This window comes from Oryctolagus cuniculus, chromosome 7 (genome assembly GCF_964237555.1).
Source record: "Oryctolagus cuniculus chromosome 7, mOryCun1.1, whole genome shotgun sequence".
NCBI classification, from domain to species: Eukaryota; Metazoa; Chordata; class Mammalia; order Lagomorpha; family Leporidae; genus Oryctolagus; species Oryctolagus cuniculus.
Genome location: NC_091438.1, coordinates 99959819 through 99979710, shown reverse-complemented (window position 1 = coordinate 99979710; position 19892 = coordinate 99959819). Strand labels below are relative to the sequence as shown.

Genomic DNA, 19892 nt, shown 5'->3' with positions numbered 1-19892 from the left:
CACTGTGGTGTAACAGGTAAAGGCGCCACTTGCAGTATTGACATCCCATATGGGTGCCAGTTCAACTCCCAGCTGCTCCACTTCTGATCCAGCTCTCTGTTATGGCCTGGGAAAGCAGTAGAAGATGGCCCAAGTTCTTGGGCCCCTGCACCCACGTGGGAGACCCAGAGATGCTCCTGGCTACTGGCTTCAGATCAGCTCAGCTCCAGCCATTGCAGCCATCTGGGGAGTAAACCAGCAGATGGAAGACCTCTCTCTTTGTCTCTGCTGCAGCCTCTCTGTAACTCTGCCTTTCAAATAAATAAATAATTTTTTTAAAAAATGATCCATGAAATGCTTTAGAGGTATCTTATTATTCAAAGGTTTATATATAATATCCTTCTATAAATGTATTCCCCCCTAAAACAATAAGCCCTGCCCTCATTGCAGGCCTAGGTGTAGAGCTACTATTTATTAAAACATGATTTGTACAACTATAAATTGTGAAAAATATACCACTTCATCCTGTGAAAGACATAGGTTTAGGATTATTCCAATTATTTAATGAAATATATGTTATCATTTTTCAATTTAAAAAAAAATTCCTTAGTTGAATTTTAGGTCCTCCCAAGTGATCCAAAGTTTTAGGTAATTCGATTAGAAGTTACCTACATATCATATTTTCCTCCTACCATGAATTCCTCTCTTCTTCTATTCCTTCATTCATCATTCAGACTGCAAATACTAATAATGTGCCAAATACTATGTTAAGTGGTAAATATGCCATTTTCTATTCAGCTGATCAATTAACAAAGATACTAATTTGAAAAGAGAACACCTACAAATTAAATAAATCTAAGTATGTCCTCTATAAAACCAGAAAAAAAAAACCTTATAATGTTTTTGATTTATTCATTTAATATTCCTAAACAATTGGATAGAATAAGTTGGATAGAATTTACAAACCATGCCTTCTTATTACACCTATAATATTTAGACTATCTCTTCAATCCATTTAGTATCTCTAAATTTTAATTTAGTTACATGAGTGAAGAGGGATTTCTGGAGAGAGGAGAACACATATTTTCCATGACCCTTTTAGGCATTTGAAATTTTTAAATGCTATGGCATTGTTGTAGCTTTAAAAAATTCCTACCATGTAGCATGAGCAGGGGCGCTGGACCTGTGTCCAAATGACTGAGTGAAATTCAGTGAAGAACAATTTAGTTCTGGACTGAAAGGGTTATAAACATTGTCTTTAAACTGAGCAAATTACCAGCTATTTGAAAAGTACAATGTATTGGCTTCTATTCAAAAGAGCAACACTTAATGCTGGCAACACTGCCAAATTTCTCCTTTTCTCTATTCCCCTTTTCTTAGAGAAAGTGATTAAGAGACCAATTCCCATGCCAGCTGGAAACTTAAGAGCATCAAAGGTCCTCTGTCAGGATTCCGAACTTGATATGGCATAGAAACCACTATGCTAATAGATAACCTCCTCAACATTATAAATCAAAGCCTTATGACCACATTAAAATTCTATCAGCTAGTATCAATACCCTGTGGTTTATAAAGTACTGTTGACCTACCTCTGGGAGATGGTTGAAATGATACAGAAGTTCTCATCTGGTTTGGGGCATGGAGCTACTTTTTACAATTGAAAGTTATTCATCCATTACAATAGCCTATTCTCCTACCTCTGTATCATTATTGATTTCATTTAATTGATGCATTAGGAGAAAGGAAGAAGAAGTTTCATAAGTTGAACTAGAAAGAGAAAAATATTAGGAGATCACAGTATTTTTTGTCATTTTAAACTGTTCCTGTTATCTGCTGATTTTAATTGTGAAGAGTGTAAACCTTCCTATATAATTCAAAATCTTAGATCTTCTTAAAATTATAACTACATTTCAAATCTAAGAATAACTAAAACATGCATTTCCAATGTTTGCTGCTAGAATTCACAGAAAAACTACAAACAGCACATGTGCACACAAGCATACAAATACACACAAAATAAATGTTTAATCAAACTATTATGCTATAGCGACTTACAATTTAGTACATTTCATTTGAAAATGTTTTTAATATTCAGTACATTTTTTCAAGATCCCTAGTAAATTTTATCCTGCATTTTAATACACTACATATTACCTATGTATACATGTAAATCCACAAAATTTACAGAAATTACATAACACAGAGATTGTTGGTATAGATTCAATAAAAGAAAATTTCTATTAGCATAAAAATATAATAGAATATTGAAGACATTATAATTATTAAAATGGAAACAATTAACAAAATAAAAAACAAATATAGTATTAAAGATATTATAATTATTGAAATGCAAAACAATTAACAAAATAAAGAACAAATACTTTTTTCCCCTTCATTTATGCTTCCATTGACTAATTCAAAACGTAATGTGTTGGCTCTAATATATAAAAGGTTCTGTGCTCAGGCCCTGGGGATAACTGAACAACAGTCACAGTGATTACCACTCCAAGTGTTTTTCTGATCAAAATTAATACAGCAAAGAGTAGAAAGTACATTTTGGTATGACATCCAAAATTATTATTTAATTTATTTTTAAAAGATTTATTAATTTATTTTATTTGAAGGACAGAGCTACAGAGAGAGAAGGGAAGATACAAAGAGAGAGAGAGATTCTAGCCATTGGTTCACTCCCCAGGTGGTCCCAATGGCCAGGGCTGGGCAGAGCAGAAGTCAGAAATCTGGAACTCCATCTGTGTCTCCCACATGGATGTGAGTGGCCCAAGCATTTTGGCTCTTCTTTTGCTGGTTTCCCAGGCACATCAGCACTGAACTGGATCAGAAGTGGAGCAGCCAGGACTTGAACTGATGCTCATATGGGATGTTGGCACTGCAGACAGCGTTAACCCACTATGACAGAATGCCAGCCCCTATTACTTAATTTCTTCAAAATACTGTAAATTATAACACATGTTTTTCCTGTATTAGGTATAGGGGAACAATTAAAATCCAAGTTGATAGTGATGATGACTATGTAGAAAAATCCTAGGTTTTACTCTCTGGTAGTCTGAGCTATTCTTGTTTGCACTGGTCAATTTGAAACAAATAAATTATCTGAGAAAATAGAAGGTGACCTAATGTAAAATTTATTCTGAAAAAGCAAAATAGAAAATAACATGATGCTCCTAGGCAAAAACAATACAATGAATTTTATTTCCTCATATACACAGAAAGTGTCAATGGCAGTCTTTAATGGATCAACAAAGCACAGAGAGAGATGAAATGGTGGAGATCAAGATATTCAACTTCCCATCCAATTCAAAAATCTTCTTTAGAGCAAGCCCGAGAGAGCACTACTTCATTAATGCTTTTAAACTGATTTTCCTGAAAAGTTTTATAGAAATGTACCAAAAGTACATATTGATGGTGATTGCTTGCTTATATTATAGCCAGATACCTACATAAAGTATCATTTTAGAAAGTGTACTGTAGATGTGAGGGGAAAGTCATCATATCATCTAATACTGTTATAATAGGGAAAGTTTAAAAAAATGCACATTTAAGCTTCCTTTAGCTCTTCTGTGTTGGACTTGTTTTATATAATGCTAATTAATGCCATTTTGAAACAAGATTTCTCATAAAAATGATCTGATTTCTAATCAAAAGATCCACTGATTTAAGAGTCTAATTCTTACAACTGCCAAATGCCTGAATCATGGACATTGTTATGGTCACATACTTAATAAAACACTAGAAACTTTGATCAGTTTCTCAGGATTAAGCTTTATCAGAGACATACCTTTAATTCCTATTGATTTCAATAGGCAACACTGTAGGAATTTTCTTAGCATATCACATATCCACAAGTAGGAATTAGTCTTAGTTCACTTTTGCTCAATCAAAAAAAAAAAAAAGTATTATTGAATGTTGTCAGTTTGTATTCATCAACTTCATTATTTTCCACCCTAGCAACATTATGTATTTTTCTAGTGAATTTCCTTATTCAGTTGTATATTAATACATCTGGTTTATTATTCACACTATGATCTGGATATGGAAAAAAAGCCTCAGTATGTCCATCTTTTCTCTTTGTAAGTAGTTTCAGTGTTATTACAATTTAACTTGTATCTATATCTCCTTAAATAGCTATTACATGCAGTTCCAGTAAGCAACACTTATGATATCATAGACAAAACAGTCTTTCAATCAAATATAATTACAACTACTGAAACAGTTACTTTTCACTGTGTATTAAGCAGGATCCAAAAAAGAACACTAAAACCATTCTAAATCTCTGAAACACAGAAAAATTAATGCAAGGAATTAATTATAAAGAGAACAGAATTGTTGAAAAGTCAAAAGGTAATGGTAAGATAACCCAATAGTTAGTAACTGCAATATTGTTCCTGCACTGGAGGAATAAAGTGAAAAAGCAGTAAACAGAAGCAAAGGAACTAGCTATCAGATGGAAGCAGATGGGACGAAAACATTCCAGTGAGAGACAGGAACAGTGTGGACACTTCCCAGAATAATGAAGAAGGATAGAAATACCCTGGCCTCTTACACTGTTATTCTACCTTCTCCCAAAACTACATTCTATTGGCCAACTACTACCTGAAAACAGTTGACATGGTAGACTGGGATATGCCACCTCAAAGGTTAGGTGTATCCCCTACCTAATAACTCAGAATAGCAGATAGTATAGAAAAGCAGAATAATGAAGGATGGGCCTGGTCCATCAGGCCTAGAACTGACATAGACCATTTCTCTGAATTCCTTAGATTTTAGATATCACAGAGTTAAATGATCCTATGAAATCGGTTAATTATAAAGCCGATCTATTTAAAATTAGTTCATTAACTTATTGCTCAAAGACTTATACAACTACATGGGCTTTTCATTTCCTCTGAACTAAAAAGACTGAGTAAAAATAAGTTTACCTATAAAATTTTCAAAATACTAAACTGGGGAGTGGCATTTGTAATAGCAGGTAAATGCTAGTTGGGATGTGTATTCCATATCAGAATGCCTGGGTTTGAGTCTTCCTTACTTTCCAATTCCAGCTTCTTGCTAACGTTCACCCTGGAAGGCATTTGGTGATGGCTTCAGAAGTTCAATCCCTGCCACCACCATGTGGGAGACCTGAATTCAAGTCCTAGCTCCTGGCAGTCCCAACCATTGTAAGCATTTGCAGAGTAAACCAGCAGATAGTATCTCACTTTGTGTCTGCCTGTCATTCCCACTTTCACCTCTCTGCCTTTTTAATAAGTAAAATGAATATTTAGTTAAGTAAAATAAAGACCATGTTGTTCTTTAATAAGCAAGTATTATATACTCCAAGTAGTAAAACATGCTAATACAACAGTTCTACAAATCACTACAGGGAACGTGTTTTATTCCATATTCTGAAATACACCTTCCTACATTGACTCTTTATGACAAGGAATAAACATATTTTTAAAAATATTTATGCATGACACAATGTAATAATCACCAAAATTTTATATAATGTCCTAACTTTCTAAATTAAAACTGCCTGTATCTTTGAACAGTGTATTTGGAAGATGTGATCTTCCAATGTGTAAGAATAATTCAACAATAGAGACTTCCCAATATATCCAAAAGTACAGAAAGTTTTATTTTAACTACCATTGGTAATTACGCAAGCTCATACATAAATCATTTATTTTTTCTAACTAATTAGCATGCATTTCAAACCAAAACTAATTAATATAGTCTAATGAAAAGGCAAAATGTATTGGACAAATAGACTGAGAAGTAATAAATACTCATCATATCCATTTATAAATGTACAAAAGATATTTCAGGTTTCCAATGGAAATATTGTCTGTAGAAATATGCTTTTTCCTCTAAAAAAAAGTTTTCCTCCAGATGATATCACAGGAGGATATCATATACCTTCCATTCAGATCCAATGCATTAAAATGAGAGTTATGCTCAACTTTGCTAAAGTAAAACAAGATAACATCTTTAAAAAAAATCCTTTTCCTTTGATTAAAGCATGACAAGCAAATAAAAGGATAATTTGAATTCTTATCAGGAAGGCACTTAAAAATGTATAAATTCATACGGGAAGGTTGAATGAGAAACAGATTGAAAAAGTTAGCTTACAAAATGTGCAGACACTGGAGGGATATAAATGAAAAGGTTCACAGTTTTGTTTCCAAAGAAGAATAAACCTTTTCAACTGTTTATGCAATGGAATTTGCTAGTAATGTAAGAATTTATTCTCATTAAAATAACTATAAAATTATTTTTTAAAAGTTATCTGATATTTATACATTGACCAGATTCTCCAGGTCTAGAACCATTAGGAAATAAATCATGAACAATGTGGTTCTACCATCTTCTCTTCCCTGCCACTCATAACACAATAACTGAGATCTTTCCCTCACTACAATATGCATCTTGAACATTGCAGAAAAGGTTATTGTTTCCATCTATAGATTAGAATGCCTTGTTAGGAATCAAACAGCATATTTATCAAATGTAGTGGCAATCAAAGTTTATATTTAATAACAATGGCAACATTAACTTATGTTTATAGAAAACTACAATGTAGACATTCATGAATCTACTTAAATCTAAGTTTAAGTAAGGAAGGTATCAAGTGTTTCTAAATTGAATATATGCATCATTAAGCATTAAGAAGTCCCAAATAGTTCAAGTGAATTCTTCACTAATAATGAAAAACATTATTAGAAGTAAGGGACATCTTGACATTTAATACCTTGTTTCACTAACCTTAAAGAGCAAAATAAAATAATAAAGGTGTTGAAATTATTAAGTCTTCTATTTAAGCTAAACTAAGACAACGATTTACAAAATGATAGACGTAGTTAGTAGATAACAGAATGAATTTCCTGTAAGTATTTTAACTACAGGCAAGGAAAGTTTTGTGTTATTTGATTCTATTCTCAAAAACAGATATGCTGACACTCTGGAAACAGAAGTATATCATTTGACCTTTAAACTTCTGTTTCATTAATGTAACCACAAGCAACAGAGTCACTGACTGGCATGTTTGCACTTTTAGGCCTTTAGCACTTAAAGTTATTTGATAACTGTTACACCACTATTTGCTTTTTATTACAGACACTTTCACGAATATGTTACATTAAAAATCGAATATTTTGTGTACAGCTTGATAAATGATAAAATGTGATTAAGTGTTCTAAGCACTCTATTCATGTACTTTGATAGGAAGGATTTATATGCCTGAAAAGCAGATTTTTTGCTTGATTTGTTTTCAAATGAATTAGAGAATAACATCAAGTTTGGTTTTAAGTATATAAAATAAAAACAAAATATAACTCTGACATAATAAATGAAAAATATTCCACCTGAGTGACCTACATTCAATAAGTCCATAAACTCCATCTTTATTGGCCTATGAACAGAGCAAACAGCAGCTGCAGAAGAGTCAAAGAAAAAAATAATGATACCATTAAACAATTTTTTTAAATAAAAACAGAATTTCGTGTGAATAAATATATTGTTTCAAACCTATGGATGAGCTAAAAGCTCAACAATTCTGTACTTAGAGAATTATGGAGTTATAGTAAGGAAAAAGTAATTCAGATCTTTTTTCTGCATCACATGACAAAAGTGATTATTGACTTAAAAACTGAAAACTAGTAGGTCAGAAACATCACTGAGAGGACAAGGAGATGGTATACTCTTTAAGAAGTTTAAAAGTCAGAAGTTTCCTAAACCAAGATGTTACAAAACTCAGGATATAACACAATTATGGAGAAATGGAGGCAGAGTGCACACAAAGTAAGCAAGGACTGCACCAAATCAACAACATTGGAAGGATATTGTCCCCATACATTAGGGAAGCTCCACTGTTGGAAGTAATGAGTGCACTAACACAGACTTCCTGGAAGCAGAATGTAGTCCACCTATTTCAGTTACCCATAGCATGTATTAGACTGTTCAGTAAAACACAAAATGTCAATAAATATCACCAACAGAAGCAGTGTGCCAAATCCCTGTTGAAGATAGTTAAGGCTTACTACAAATAAGCAATATGCTGCTATCCACATACATTCTAGCTCTCATGATGCACATTCATGCAGCCTCTGAAGGCAGTGTTTTGTTCTTAGCACTTTTGTTCAAACTTCTAAAACAAACTTAATAAAAACAGCAAATACAGGTTTAGCTTATATCCTCTGTGTGACAGAGTCCTTCATTGGTACCAACAATGAAAAGTTAATTTACTAGCATATAACAAGAATATATGCTACTTTTATGTGCACACAATTGTACTCAAAACAAAGATAACATCCATTACAAAAATACATTACTAGTATATAACAGAAATTCACTGCTACTAACTCAAATCGGGAATTATGTTTCAGAAGTGGAAGTCATATACCACACCCACCTCACTAAATTTAAAATCTGTTGCATGATTCAAGCAGAAACATACCTCACTCTCTTCCACCTTACACATGCCATGTACACTGATTTTGTGCAATCCACACTTACAAGTCAACTACCACCCAGTGGAGAGAAAAAATATCTTTCAGGGCGATGTGAGGTGTATATCAGGTGTAGGTGTCAGGGAGAACACAGAGTGGTGGGAAATGATGGAGTAAGGGCCTTTAGCCTTGTTTAGCTCTAAACACTGCTGATCATTAATTTCTATTTTCCCAAGAGAGGAAATGTTTGCAGAAGCTCCTTCTGTGGCACTGCTTGGGGGTAAAACTAGGCTATGCAGGTTCATGAGTGGCAAATCATTTCAATGCCGGAGCCGAGGGAAAAGAAGGGAAACAGCGAGGATGAGGGAAAGAAAACTGTGAAGACAGAGGAAGGAAGGTGGGTGGGAAGGAAGAGGGGAGAGAAATAAAAGGAGGGAAGGAGGGGGTAGAGAGCGCGCACAGAGGCAGCCTGTACACATGTGTGAGTGACAGTGTGGAACAGGGAAGGAGTGGATGCGTTTCAAACAGTGCGAATCTGCATGTGAAAGTGGTTGTTAGAGCATGGAAGAGTCAGCCTGCGAGGGTGTCAGAGAGTGTGTGAGGCAGTGTGCTTATGGGATTGAGAAGATGGTACTGGAGTGGGCAGTGGGGACGCATCTGCGTGTATGTGTGACACAGGTGGGAAAGGTCTGGGCACCGGGATGGGAAATGAGAGCCCAAAGAGGGAAGACAAGGCACAGAGCGACTGTAATGAGGGAGGAAAATGGGGCGACAGTCAAAAGATGAGGAGAGGAAGGCAGGGGGTTAAATAAGACGATCAGGGTTTAGAGGGGTGCCGGTTTAAAAAGAGGAGAAAATATAAACAAATAAAAAGAGAGGAAAGGAACAGAAAAGGGATAAAAAGAGGCAAGGGGTGATAGAGAAAAAGAAGGAAGAGGAGAAAATGGGAATAGAGAGGGGAAGAGGGAAGGCAAAAGGGAGAAAGCGGGGAACGGAAAGAAAGCTGAGGAGACACTGAGCCCAAGTGTCCAAGTGGGAGGGAAAATACATGGGAGCAGAGAGCCAGCACTTTGGAAAAGTCGCGGATGCCGGAGTAAAACAGAAAGCAGCCCGATCAACTTGTCAGATACTCCCAGAGCAGCCCCCGACAGTAAAACAGAGACCCTGCGAATTGAGTTGCAAAGTGGCACCTGCCCCTCCTCTACACCTGACACTTCACTCATCCCCGAGCTACTCGGCGTTCGCAAAGTGCTTCAGCGGCACGCGGCCAGCTCGCTGCCTGCCCCAGCCTGAAGGGGCCGGGGCTCGGGGAAGCACCCGCACCTGGGTCGCTACCAGAGTAGGGTCTTTGCACGGTGAGCAATACCAGTATCCCTGCTCGGGCGCCAAAGGCAGGGCAAAGAGGGTGGAGAGGCAGACAGACACACAGACTGAGACAAGTACGAAAAGCACGTCGATCCTCCTACCTAAGCACCGCCGTGTCCCCTTTTCTGACCATCATGTTGTCCACGGCCGCCCAGGGGAAGTCCACACTCTGTCCAGCCGGGAGGCAGGAGGGCAGCAGGCAGCACAGGCTGAGGAGCACCGCCGCCAGCCACTGGTTCGAGCAACAAGCACCCTGCACCAACAGCATCATGTCCATCCCTGCTAGGGCTGCTCACTCTCCAGCAGCTCTCAGCTCGCACTCCCCCACCCCCTGGTGCTGGCGAGTCTTCCCAGGAACCAGGCTGCACGCCACAGGATTTTTTTTTTTTTTTTGATGGGTGGGTGGGTTTCTTTGCTTTCTTTCTTCCCCCCTCCTAGTTGTTGGGTGTTGTTTCTCTGTGGCTTCTCTTTTTTTCTTCCTCTCCTCCTCCTCCTGTTCCTCTGCGTTTTCCCTCCCTCCCTCCCTCCCACCCCGTGGCTCCAGGCTACACCTCCTCTCGGTTGCTTTTGGCCGCGTCCGGAGTGTGTCTAATTCTCGGGCGGCTCGCACACCATCTAGCGAGGAGGCGAGCGCGCCGGCGAGTGAGGGAGGAGGCGCGGCGGCGGCGGCGGCGGCAGGGCGAGCGGCGGCGGCTGCAGCCCTCAGCAGCGGGAGCGGCGGCGGCGGCAGAAGCAGCGCGGGGCGCAGCGGCGGCCGGCGGCCCCCGGGCTCGCGCGCGTTGCCAAGCGGCCGTTTCCTTAGCAACCCCGCCCGGGGACTGGGATGGAGCGGGGTGGTTGAGGAGGGGGGAATAAAAAAAAGAAAGAAAGAAAAAGAAACAAAAATCAAGGAAATCTACCTCAGTTAACGCAAACTGAGGAAAAAACAGCTGCGTCGTAGACTGGAGCGTTCCTTCCTGTCGCGGGCGCCACAGGGACGCTGTGCTGCAAAAGTCTCTGTTTCGGGCCTGAAGGGCTGACGGGGAAACGCTGAGGGGCGCTTTGCTTTCCCTCTCCGGTGCGTTTTACCTCTCGAGGCACCGTAAGTTTAAAGTCCTCCAAGTTGTAGTGGACGCCATCATGACGCGGGCGACCGTGAGTTTTTGTGTTTTGTGTAGTGAAAGCTCGCCCCGCGCTACAGTTAACAAGCTGCCAACTAGTTCTCTCTTTCCCCCTTTGCGGGAACAGGCAGGGACCGCGGCGGCGGCGGCGGCGGCGGCGGCGGCGGCGGGGCGCTGTGTTTGGCAGGGACCCGAAGGGGGTGCGAGGCCTTGTGGTAGAGCAGCTGGCGTCTTTTGGGTCCTCCCGCAGGGACTGGAGGGCGCCCGCCCCTTCTCTGCGCGTGTTGACACTAAGTTGCGTGTGTCTGTGTGTGTGTGGCGAGGGGTGGTTGTCAACATGGAGTGTGTGCGAGTGTGCGCGCGCGCTTGTCTGTGAGTGTGAGTGCGGGGCACGCGCGCCTCCGGGCCCGTGCGCGCTCCGCACGCAGGCGCGCTGGGAGGGACCGGGCGGGTCGTGCAGGATGCGGAGTCGGGAAGAGACTGCAATCAAGTGTTTTAATTGTGTAGAGCCAGGCAGTCCTGTTATGTAAGAAGCAGTTTAACCCCTTTGGAGCCCTCTCAGGCGGGATGTTCGCCGCATCCGAATTCGGGCAGGGCCGGCAGTTACCGGGTTGGGGGAGTCTTAGGGTTTTATTTTTTCTTTTAACAAGCTCCAAACCGGGTGGTACGGGGGTTGCATGTCGGCGGTGCAGAGCGGCGTGCCGCTCCCCATGCCGCAGCCCTTTCAAGGCTCGCCAGGCTGTCACGAGCCGCTGCGCTGGCCCGTGCAGAATAGGGTGCAGGACACCCCTGCCCCTTTTTTGCTTCTTCCCTTGAACTGATTTAAAGATTCAAGATCCTTAAGCTATTCCGGGCCATTTGCAAATCAATGATAGAACCTAGGCTGGAGTCGTTAGCAGTTACGCCAATCAATCTTGTTCAGTGAGGAGTTGGGGAAGCGGAGCGGGGAAGTGGCTAAGAGAAGCAAGTAATTAAAAAAAATAAATAAATAAACTCGGGACCCTCCCTCCCGCCCCATTCCTGTTGCCCTCCCGTCACCCATCCCCCCCTATGCAGTCTTTGAAAAACATTTTCTTCGTCTGACCCCAGTGCTTCTTCCCTTGGAGGGAAGATAGCAAAATCGTGCACATCCGAACTCGTTTTCCATAATGCTAGCAGGGTCCTTTGGCAAAGCGCACCGAAGCAATAATCTCTGCAGGGGTCAGCATCCGGCTTCCTCCCCAGACTGAGCTCTTTACGAGACAGGCAGGGAGTCGTTCTGCTAGGCGGTGATTTTTATCGCCCTGCTAGAGAATATATGGGGGAAAGGAAAGGGTTCCCATCACCTGGGACCACCCGGACCGTCTGATGGAAGAGCTCCTAACCAGCACCACCCCCCAGCTGAGCTGACCCTCTAAAGCTAGGCAGTTCATCCAGACGTTGGCAGCAGCAGTTACTGATGTTATTAAGTATTCAGCCTTAAACTCTCAGAACCGGCTCGGAAATTGAGAATGCAATAGTATTCAACCGCATTTTGAAACATCAATAAAATGTTAGTCATTTGCGGATGAATGAAAACATTTTCTTTACCGTCTGGTATGCTAGGGAAATAATTGTCAAATGACAGACTCCAGCTAATATTGATGCCAAATACCTAGATAACACTGTCATCTTGTTAACTGCATTTTCCGTTCTCCCGTGACACGCTGTTGGATAAAGCTTAAAACTATGTAGGGCAAAAGGAGGATTGGAAGAATTGGCATGCCACACGCATGGCCAAAACTATGCGGTATTATTTAGTGTTTTCCCTAGAAATGAACTGGATCTCACCGAGGAGAGGCAGAAGGCATAGCTTCCGGATTTGTGACTCAGTTTGGTGCTGTTTTATGCAGGGATGGGGCCAGCGTTTTCTAGTACAAGCTAAGAAAAGCATCCTTTCCTAACTGCTGTTTCCCAGAGATCTGACATCTTCAGTGTCCACGGGGTGGGAGAGGGGAAAGGAGGAGGGATTTCTGTGACCAGGGAGGGATGGAGCTATGCAGCAGTTTTAATATGTACAGCAACCCTTCTGGCTTGAAAACGGAAACTGGAGCCAGTTCTATTTAAAGGCAAAGAGTTTCTTTTTCTTACCACCCCCCCCCCCCCCTTTTTTTCGTAAATCTCAGCTTCCATTCACTGATCACTAAGCATTTAGCTCTTGCAGAACCCATCCTCCAAGGAAGCAATGACTAAGCTTAGTTTATGGAAGCATGAACTATTGGAGAGGTTCAAGTGAGTACAAGAATGTTGGGTGGAGCAGCCTCTCTTTACGCTATGTGCTACTGCTGTCTTTCTGACTACAGAGGAAAATGATTTTAAAAGCTTTTATTACTTTTTTTCCCCCTCAACCTTTCTAGGGGCATATATCTGAGAGTATTTTACAGGGTTTGCAATATTTGCTTCTGAGGTCCTAGAGATCTGTCAAGCAACGACATAAATCCTAGCATTCTTGGCTACTCTGGGGAGAAAACTAGAAAAAAAACCAAACCACAACAAAATGAAACAATGGAAACCTCCCAGGTGAAATAGCATAATTGCAGTGTTATTTTGATTCAGATTCAAGAATAAGTGACAGCATTATTTTGGACTTTATAGTTGGTGAAGTTTGGAGTGGATGCATTGAGATTTTTTGGAACTAACATTGGCACAATCACCACTTCCTTTTAATCATGAATCATTCTTTAAAGCTCAATTTCTAATATTTAAAGAAATGTGATAATAGTATGAAGTTCAATGGGGAAAAGAAAAGTGACCAAGGCCTTGTAGCTAAGGGGTTAGAGCATTGGTCTTGTAAACCAAGGGTTGTAAGTTCAATTCTCACCTTGTCCTCAGACCTCAGTTTTCAGTCCTAGTCCTTAGGACAGTTCTAGTCCTTGGTTTCCAAAGAAAGGTGGAACCTGACTCTGATAGCTAGTTATTCCATTATATAAACTGGTTTACACTTGTCTTTCATGTTTTATGAGCTGTATTTTCAATCCCTCAAGCTTGTTGGAAAGGGAATGTTCCAAGGCACTTTAGCTTCCTTAGTTTAATAAGCTCAATGTTTACTGCACCATGTAAATAAGATTATTATGGGAAAATTAGGTATGAAATTTGCATTTGTTTTTTAATGATAAATGAGTAAAACTAATTTTATCTCCCATATTATTACTATCTGTGCATGAGAAATGTTAGGCAGGACAGAACTCATGGAAAGGACCAATGAGAGCACTTTGTAATTCCTTAAGGAGCCCTTATAGATAGGACACATGAATAATAGCTCTCTAACTTAATTCATATTTGATTCAATATTTGAATTAAATTGGCTTATTCTTGGAGTACCTTGCCAACCAAAACTGATTTTTTTAACTTTTATTTAATGAATATAAATTTCCAAAGTACAGCTTATGGATTACAAAGGCTCCCCCCCCCCCATAACTTCCCTCCCACCCGCAACCCTCCCCTTTCCTGCTCCCTCTCCCCTTCCATTCACATCAAGATTTATTTTCAATTCTCTTTATACACAGATCAGTTTAGCATATATTAAGTAAAGATTTTAACAGCCAAAACTGATCTTTAATGCTGGTTTTTCAGGTCAATGTGAGACTACAAAACTCAGGAAATTTGTTGGAAGAAAGAGAATCTACCATTACAGAAGGGTTTGTCTGCCTAGACTTTTGACATTTTGTGCCAGGTAATTGATGTAGGGACTTCCCTGTGTGTTGGAAAATGTTTAGCAATATTCCTGGTCTCTACTCGCTAGATGCCAATAATACCAGTAGATGTCAATAGTTGTGATGAACAGAATTTCTCCAGACATTGCTAAATATCATATGGATTGGGGAGGGGAAAATTGCATACCATTCCATTATAGGTTACATTCCTAAAAAATTATGTGCTATCCTCTGCTTTTCAAATAAAATGAAAAGCAAATTTGTGGTCGAAAAAGGAACTTCTTTGAATTCTGTAGCTTCAGAAACAGCTCCTCCTCATCAGTTTACTCTCTACATTTGTCTGATACGTGATTACATAATTTAGATGCACTGAATTTAGTGACCAATCTTAATGAAACATCTATGATTTTTTCTGTGGAGTGTAGGAGACTTGCTAAAAGAACATTATATTATTTTTTAAGATTTATTTATTTATTTGAAAGGCAGAGTCACAGAGAGACAGAGGTAGAGAGAGAAAGGTCTTCCATCCTCTGGTTCACTCCCCAGATGGCCACCATGACCGGAACTGAGCCAATCCAAAACCAGGAGCCATCAATTTCTACCAGGTCTCCCATGTGGGTGCAGGGGCCCAAGGAAATGGACCATCTTCCACTGCTTTCCCAGGCATAGCAGATAGCTGGATTGGAAGTGGAACAACTGGGACTAGAACTAGTGCCCATATGGGATGCTGGCACTACTGCAGGAGGCAGCTTTACCCACTATGCCATTGTGCAGGCCCCAGAACATTACATTATAGACCAGAAAATGTTTTCTGTATTATTAGAATTCATGGCTTGATTGCAAATGCAAACATAAAATGGGAAGTGGGAGCTCTTATATAATTTAAGCCACAGTTGAACTGATAGTTCTCATTTGTAAAGTAAATTGTCATTTTGTGATTTTTTTCACATAAAATTACAAGTAAATATGGTCTTGTTTCCAGCAAGAGCTCATTTAAATATTGGTATTCTTTATATTGTGACAGCTATCAGGTATGCACACTGGGAAAGGCTATTAAATAAAGGAGAGGAAAAAGAGTCATTTCCCATTGAATAATTGTCTTCAAAAACTGTATAGTCATCCATTAAATTACAAATTATTTATCATATTTTCTGTTAATTGCCAGCCTGGAGGGTAAGAAAAGAAATAAAGAAGTGTCTGTGCACATGTGTGTTTGAGCAAAGCAAGGATGCCTACTCTACTATGCCACAGAATGTCCCAGAAAATTCATATTAATACTTAAGAAAAAGAAATCTTTGAAAGACTTCATTATTAATGTTTTAAAATTATGATTATTTTACTTGGAAGATCATGAGTAAAGCTTTAATTACATTTATTTCATGAGGTGATTGTATAGGTTCTAGGATCACTTCTAGAAAATCTTTAGAAACTTGGGATCTCAATCTGAGTCTCCCACATGAGTGGCAAGGACTCCACTACTTGAGCCATCACTGCTGTCCCTCCAAGGTGTGTATTAGCAGAAAGCTGGAATTGGAAGTAGAACAAGACTGAAGCCCAGGCACTCTGATATAGGATGTGGATGTTCCAACCATCATCTTAACCACTCCACCGAACCCCTGTATCCAGAATATAAAAGCTTATTTTTCCAAACAAGTATTCTACTTTGTTATTTCATTTCATTTCATAAAAAATATGATTATCTCAGAAATAATTATCTTTTATATTTTCAAACTCTACTATGACCTGTGAACTTTGTCCTTTTATCATTATTCCTATAATTCATTTAAGTATATGCATATAAACTATCTTCTTATGTAAACTTATGAAGATATATTGACTAAAATGGTCACTGTTATATTGGAATAATTGTTTACTAATATAAAATGAAAGTAATATGATATTTATAAAACTGTGTGACAACATGGCTTTAAAACATAGGCCTAAAGAGAAAGAAAGTAATATTTCATTCCATGACCACTTCTAGCAGCTACTGTGTTCTAGCAGCATGTGTTGTAACTTATGATATTTAAAGGAAAGTAAATATTTGTTTTTTCCTAAAATTAAAGAAAGCCAGCCAGTTTTGAAGTAGAATAACTTTAAGGGCTTGTATCAAATACCCTTCCAAATTTGTAGAAGTTGTCTGTGTTCATGCCATTTTTATTTTTGTTTTGAAGTGTAACATACTTTTAATAACACACTTTTCAGAAAAATATATAAGATTAAAGGTAGAGACTCGTGAAGTATTATTTTAAAGTTACCATCCATTTAATTTCACCTAGATTAAGAAACAGATAATTGCTTGCAACCAAACAACTTCATGCAAGGCCTTTCTTAGCCATAACTCCCATTTCCCCTTTTGAAAATAAACACTATAATTATTTCAGTGCCATCATCTCTCTTACATTCTTTATTATGTGACCATTCAGTTTGGCATCTATTCAAAGCTTTTTTATGGACTCACACAAAACCACATATCATAATATGCAATTATACAGTGTATAATATTTTGTTTGGCTTCTTTTGCTGAACATCGTATGTTAGAACTCTGTTCTGAAGTGCAGCTGTTGTTCCTTCAAATGATATATTTGTCCTTTAATATCATTGGCAGATATTGATGTTTTATATAATTTGTCTATTATAATAGATAGTGATGCTAGTAACATTCTTTGGTATCATGCTGAAAATTTCCCCCAGGTAATAGTCTATATGAAAATGTAGGGAGATTGTTTGAGATATTATTAAAAAATTGGTTTATGCAAAAATGACTTTTTGAAGTTGTGTTTTATTTACTTAGCACTATACCCTTGGAAACCATACAAAATATTTCTTATATCAATAGGTTCTTCCCTTTTATGGCTGAGTAGTCCTTGGAATGGATATACCACACTTTGTTTAACCCTTTGTCTAATTTGACATTTTGAGATTTATTTTGTTTATTTGAAAGGAAGAGTGAAAGGGAGAGACAAAGAAAGAGAGAGAGAGTGAGAGAGAGATATATCCACTGGTTACCTCCCCAAATGACTACAATGGATGGTGAGGGCTGGACCAGTTTGAAGACAGAAGTAAGGAACTCTGTTCATGTCTCCCATGTAGGTGGCAGGGTCCAACTATGTGGTCCATCTTCTGATGCCTTCCCAGGCACATTATCAGGGAGCTAGATGTGAAGCAGGTCATCCAGTGCTCTGATACAGGATGTTGGTGTAGTGGCTTAACCTGCTGTACCACAAAACCTTTACCAGTTTTATTTTTTCTACTCAATCGGTATATCTTTCTTATTCATTTATTATTTATTCTTCTTTCTTGTGATGATTGGTCCTACCAGTACTATCTATTGAATAGCTGTTGTGATCATGCACATTCTTTTTTTTTTTTTTTTTTTTTTTTTTTTTGACAGGCAGAGTGGACAGTGAGAGAGAGAGATAGAGAGAAAGGTCTTCCTCTGCCATTGGTTCACCCTCGAATGGCCGCCGCGGCCCGCATGCTGCGGCCGGCGCACCACGCTGATCCAATGGCAGGAGCCAGGTACTTATCCTGGTCTCCCATGGGGTGCAGGACCCAAGTACTTGGGCCATCCTCCACTGCACTCCCTGGCCACAGCAGAGAGCTGGCCTGGAAGAGGGGCAACCAGGACAGAATCTGGTGCCCGGACTGGGACTAGAACCCAGTGTGCCAGCACTGCAAGCCGAGGATTAGCCTAGTGAGCCGCGGGGCCAGCCATGCACATTCTTGTACATTCCCAGTCTTCAGGGAAAAGCATTCAGTCTTTCACCATTGACTGTGATGTTAGCTACAGGTTTGTTAGGTGTTCTTTACCAAATTGAGGATGCTCTCCTATGGTTTCAGTATTCTGAAGGGTTCATCTAGAAGTCACAAGTAAGTGTTGAGTTTGGCTGAAGGCTTATTTTTCATCAATTGATGGCATTTTTTTGTGATCATCTAATGTGGAAGGTTACATTGATTGATATTACATATTGACTAAGTCATTTTTCTGTTGTCTTTCATTCATTGTTGTAGAAGTATTATGTTCTCCACATTAATGTTAGTGTTGTCTATTTCTGTTTTTAGTGCCATTAGATTTTTTTCCCCTCACATTATGGTGCTATGTTGTTTAGAGCATACATTTTGGGGATTGCTGTATTTTCTGAACAGTTTGAGTATATTTTGCTGAAGTAATGTTCCTCTCTGTCCCTGGTAATTTTCTTTGCTCTGAGTTCTATGGTTTCTTATGCTATGAATAGAGCCCTTTCTGTCTTCATTTGATTGATGCTTACTTGTTAAATCTTCCTCTAGCATTTTATCTTCGACATACTGTTACATTTGAAGCCTCCTTCTTATAGCTAGTATGTAACTATGTCGTTGTGTAATCCACTCTATCTACATTAATTTGCATATAAAGACCTTTTGCATTTAGTCTGCTTACTTATATGTTAGAGATTAATTCCATCAATTTTATTTTATTTTTTTCTCTCCTCAATTTTTGTCTTAGTTTTCTTTTTTCTCTCATCCAAATGGTTATTTGAACCTGTTTGGTTTTTTTTGAAATATTTTTTTATTTATTTGAAAGTCAGAGTTACACAGAGAGAGGAGAGGCAGAGAGAGAGAGGTCTTCCATCCAATGGTTCACTCCCCAATTGGCCACAATGGCCAGAGCTGTGCCAATCCAAAACCAGGAGCCAGGAGTTTCTTCCAGGTCTCCCACACAAGTGCAGGGGCCCAGGCCTATAGCATAGAGCTGGATCAGAAGTGGAACAGCTGGGTCTTGAACCAGAGCCCATATGGGATGCCAGAGCTTCAGGCCGGGTGTTAACCCTCTGCACCACAGCGCCAGCCCATTGAACGTATTTTAGAATAGCCTTTTGACTTAGTATAGTGTTTTTGGATATATGTCTTTTTATTGAATTTTAGTAGTTATTCTGGATTTTACAATATATGTCACAACTTTGTCATAGTCTACTCATGTTAATATCTTACCATCTTACCATTGCAAAATAAGTGTAAAAATCTCACCATGCTTTTAATCTCTTTTGCTTCAATTTCATAAATGCCATAATTTTTCTACATACATTGAGAACCATTTCAAAGACTATTATAAGTTTTGTTATATCTTTTTTTTTTTTATTTGACAGGTAGAGTTATAGACAGAGAGACAGAGAGAAAGGTCTTCCCTCCATTGGCTCACTCCCAAATGGCTGCCACTGCCGGCACTGTGCCAATCCGAAGCCAGGAGCCAGGTGCTTCTTCCTGGTCTCCCATACAGGTGCAGGGGCCCAAGCACTTGAGCCATCCTCCCCTGCCCTTAGGGGTCACAGCAGAGAGCTGGACTGAAAGAGGAA

General features: G+C 39.3%; 1 protein-coding gene across 3 annotated transcripts in view; it reads right to left on the bottom strand.

Moving 5' to 3' along the window:
• Positions 1–10517, bottom strand: part of NEGR1 (neuronal growth regulator 1) — a 941547-nt gene extending 931030 nt beyond the window's left edge. For 2 of the 3 annotated variants that reach the window (XM_070078258.1, XM_002715922.5), the window contains exon 1: positions 9890–10517. In XM_070078258.1, the coding sequence (XP_069934359.1) occupies positions 9890–10065 (176 nt within the window). In that variant the 5' untranslated portion in view covers positions 10066–10517. The remainder of the gene's footprint in view (positions 1–9889) is intronic. The other variant, XM_070078259.1, reaches the window with a different exon arrangement.
• Positions 10518–19892: the final 9375 nt, after the last annotated feature.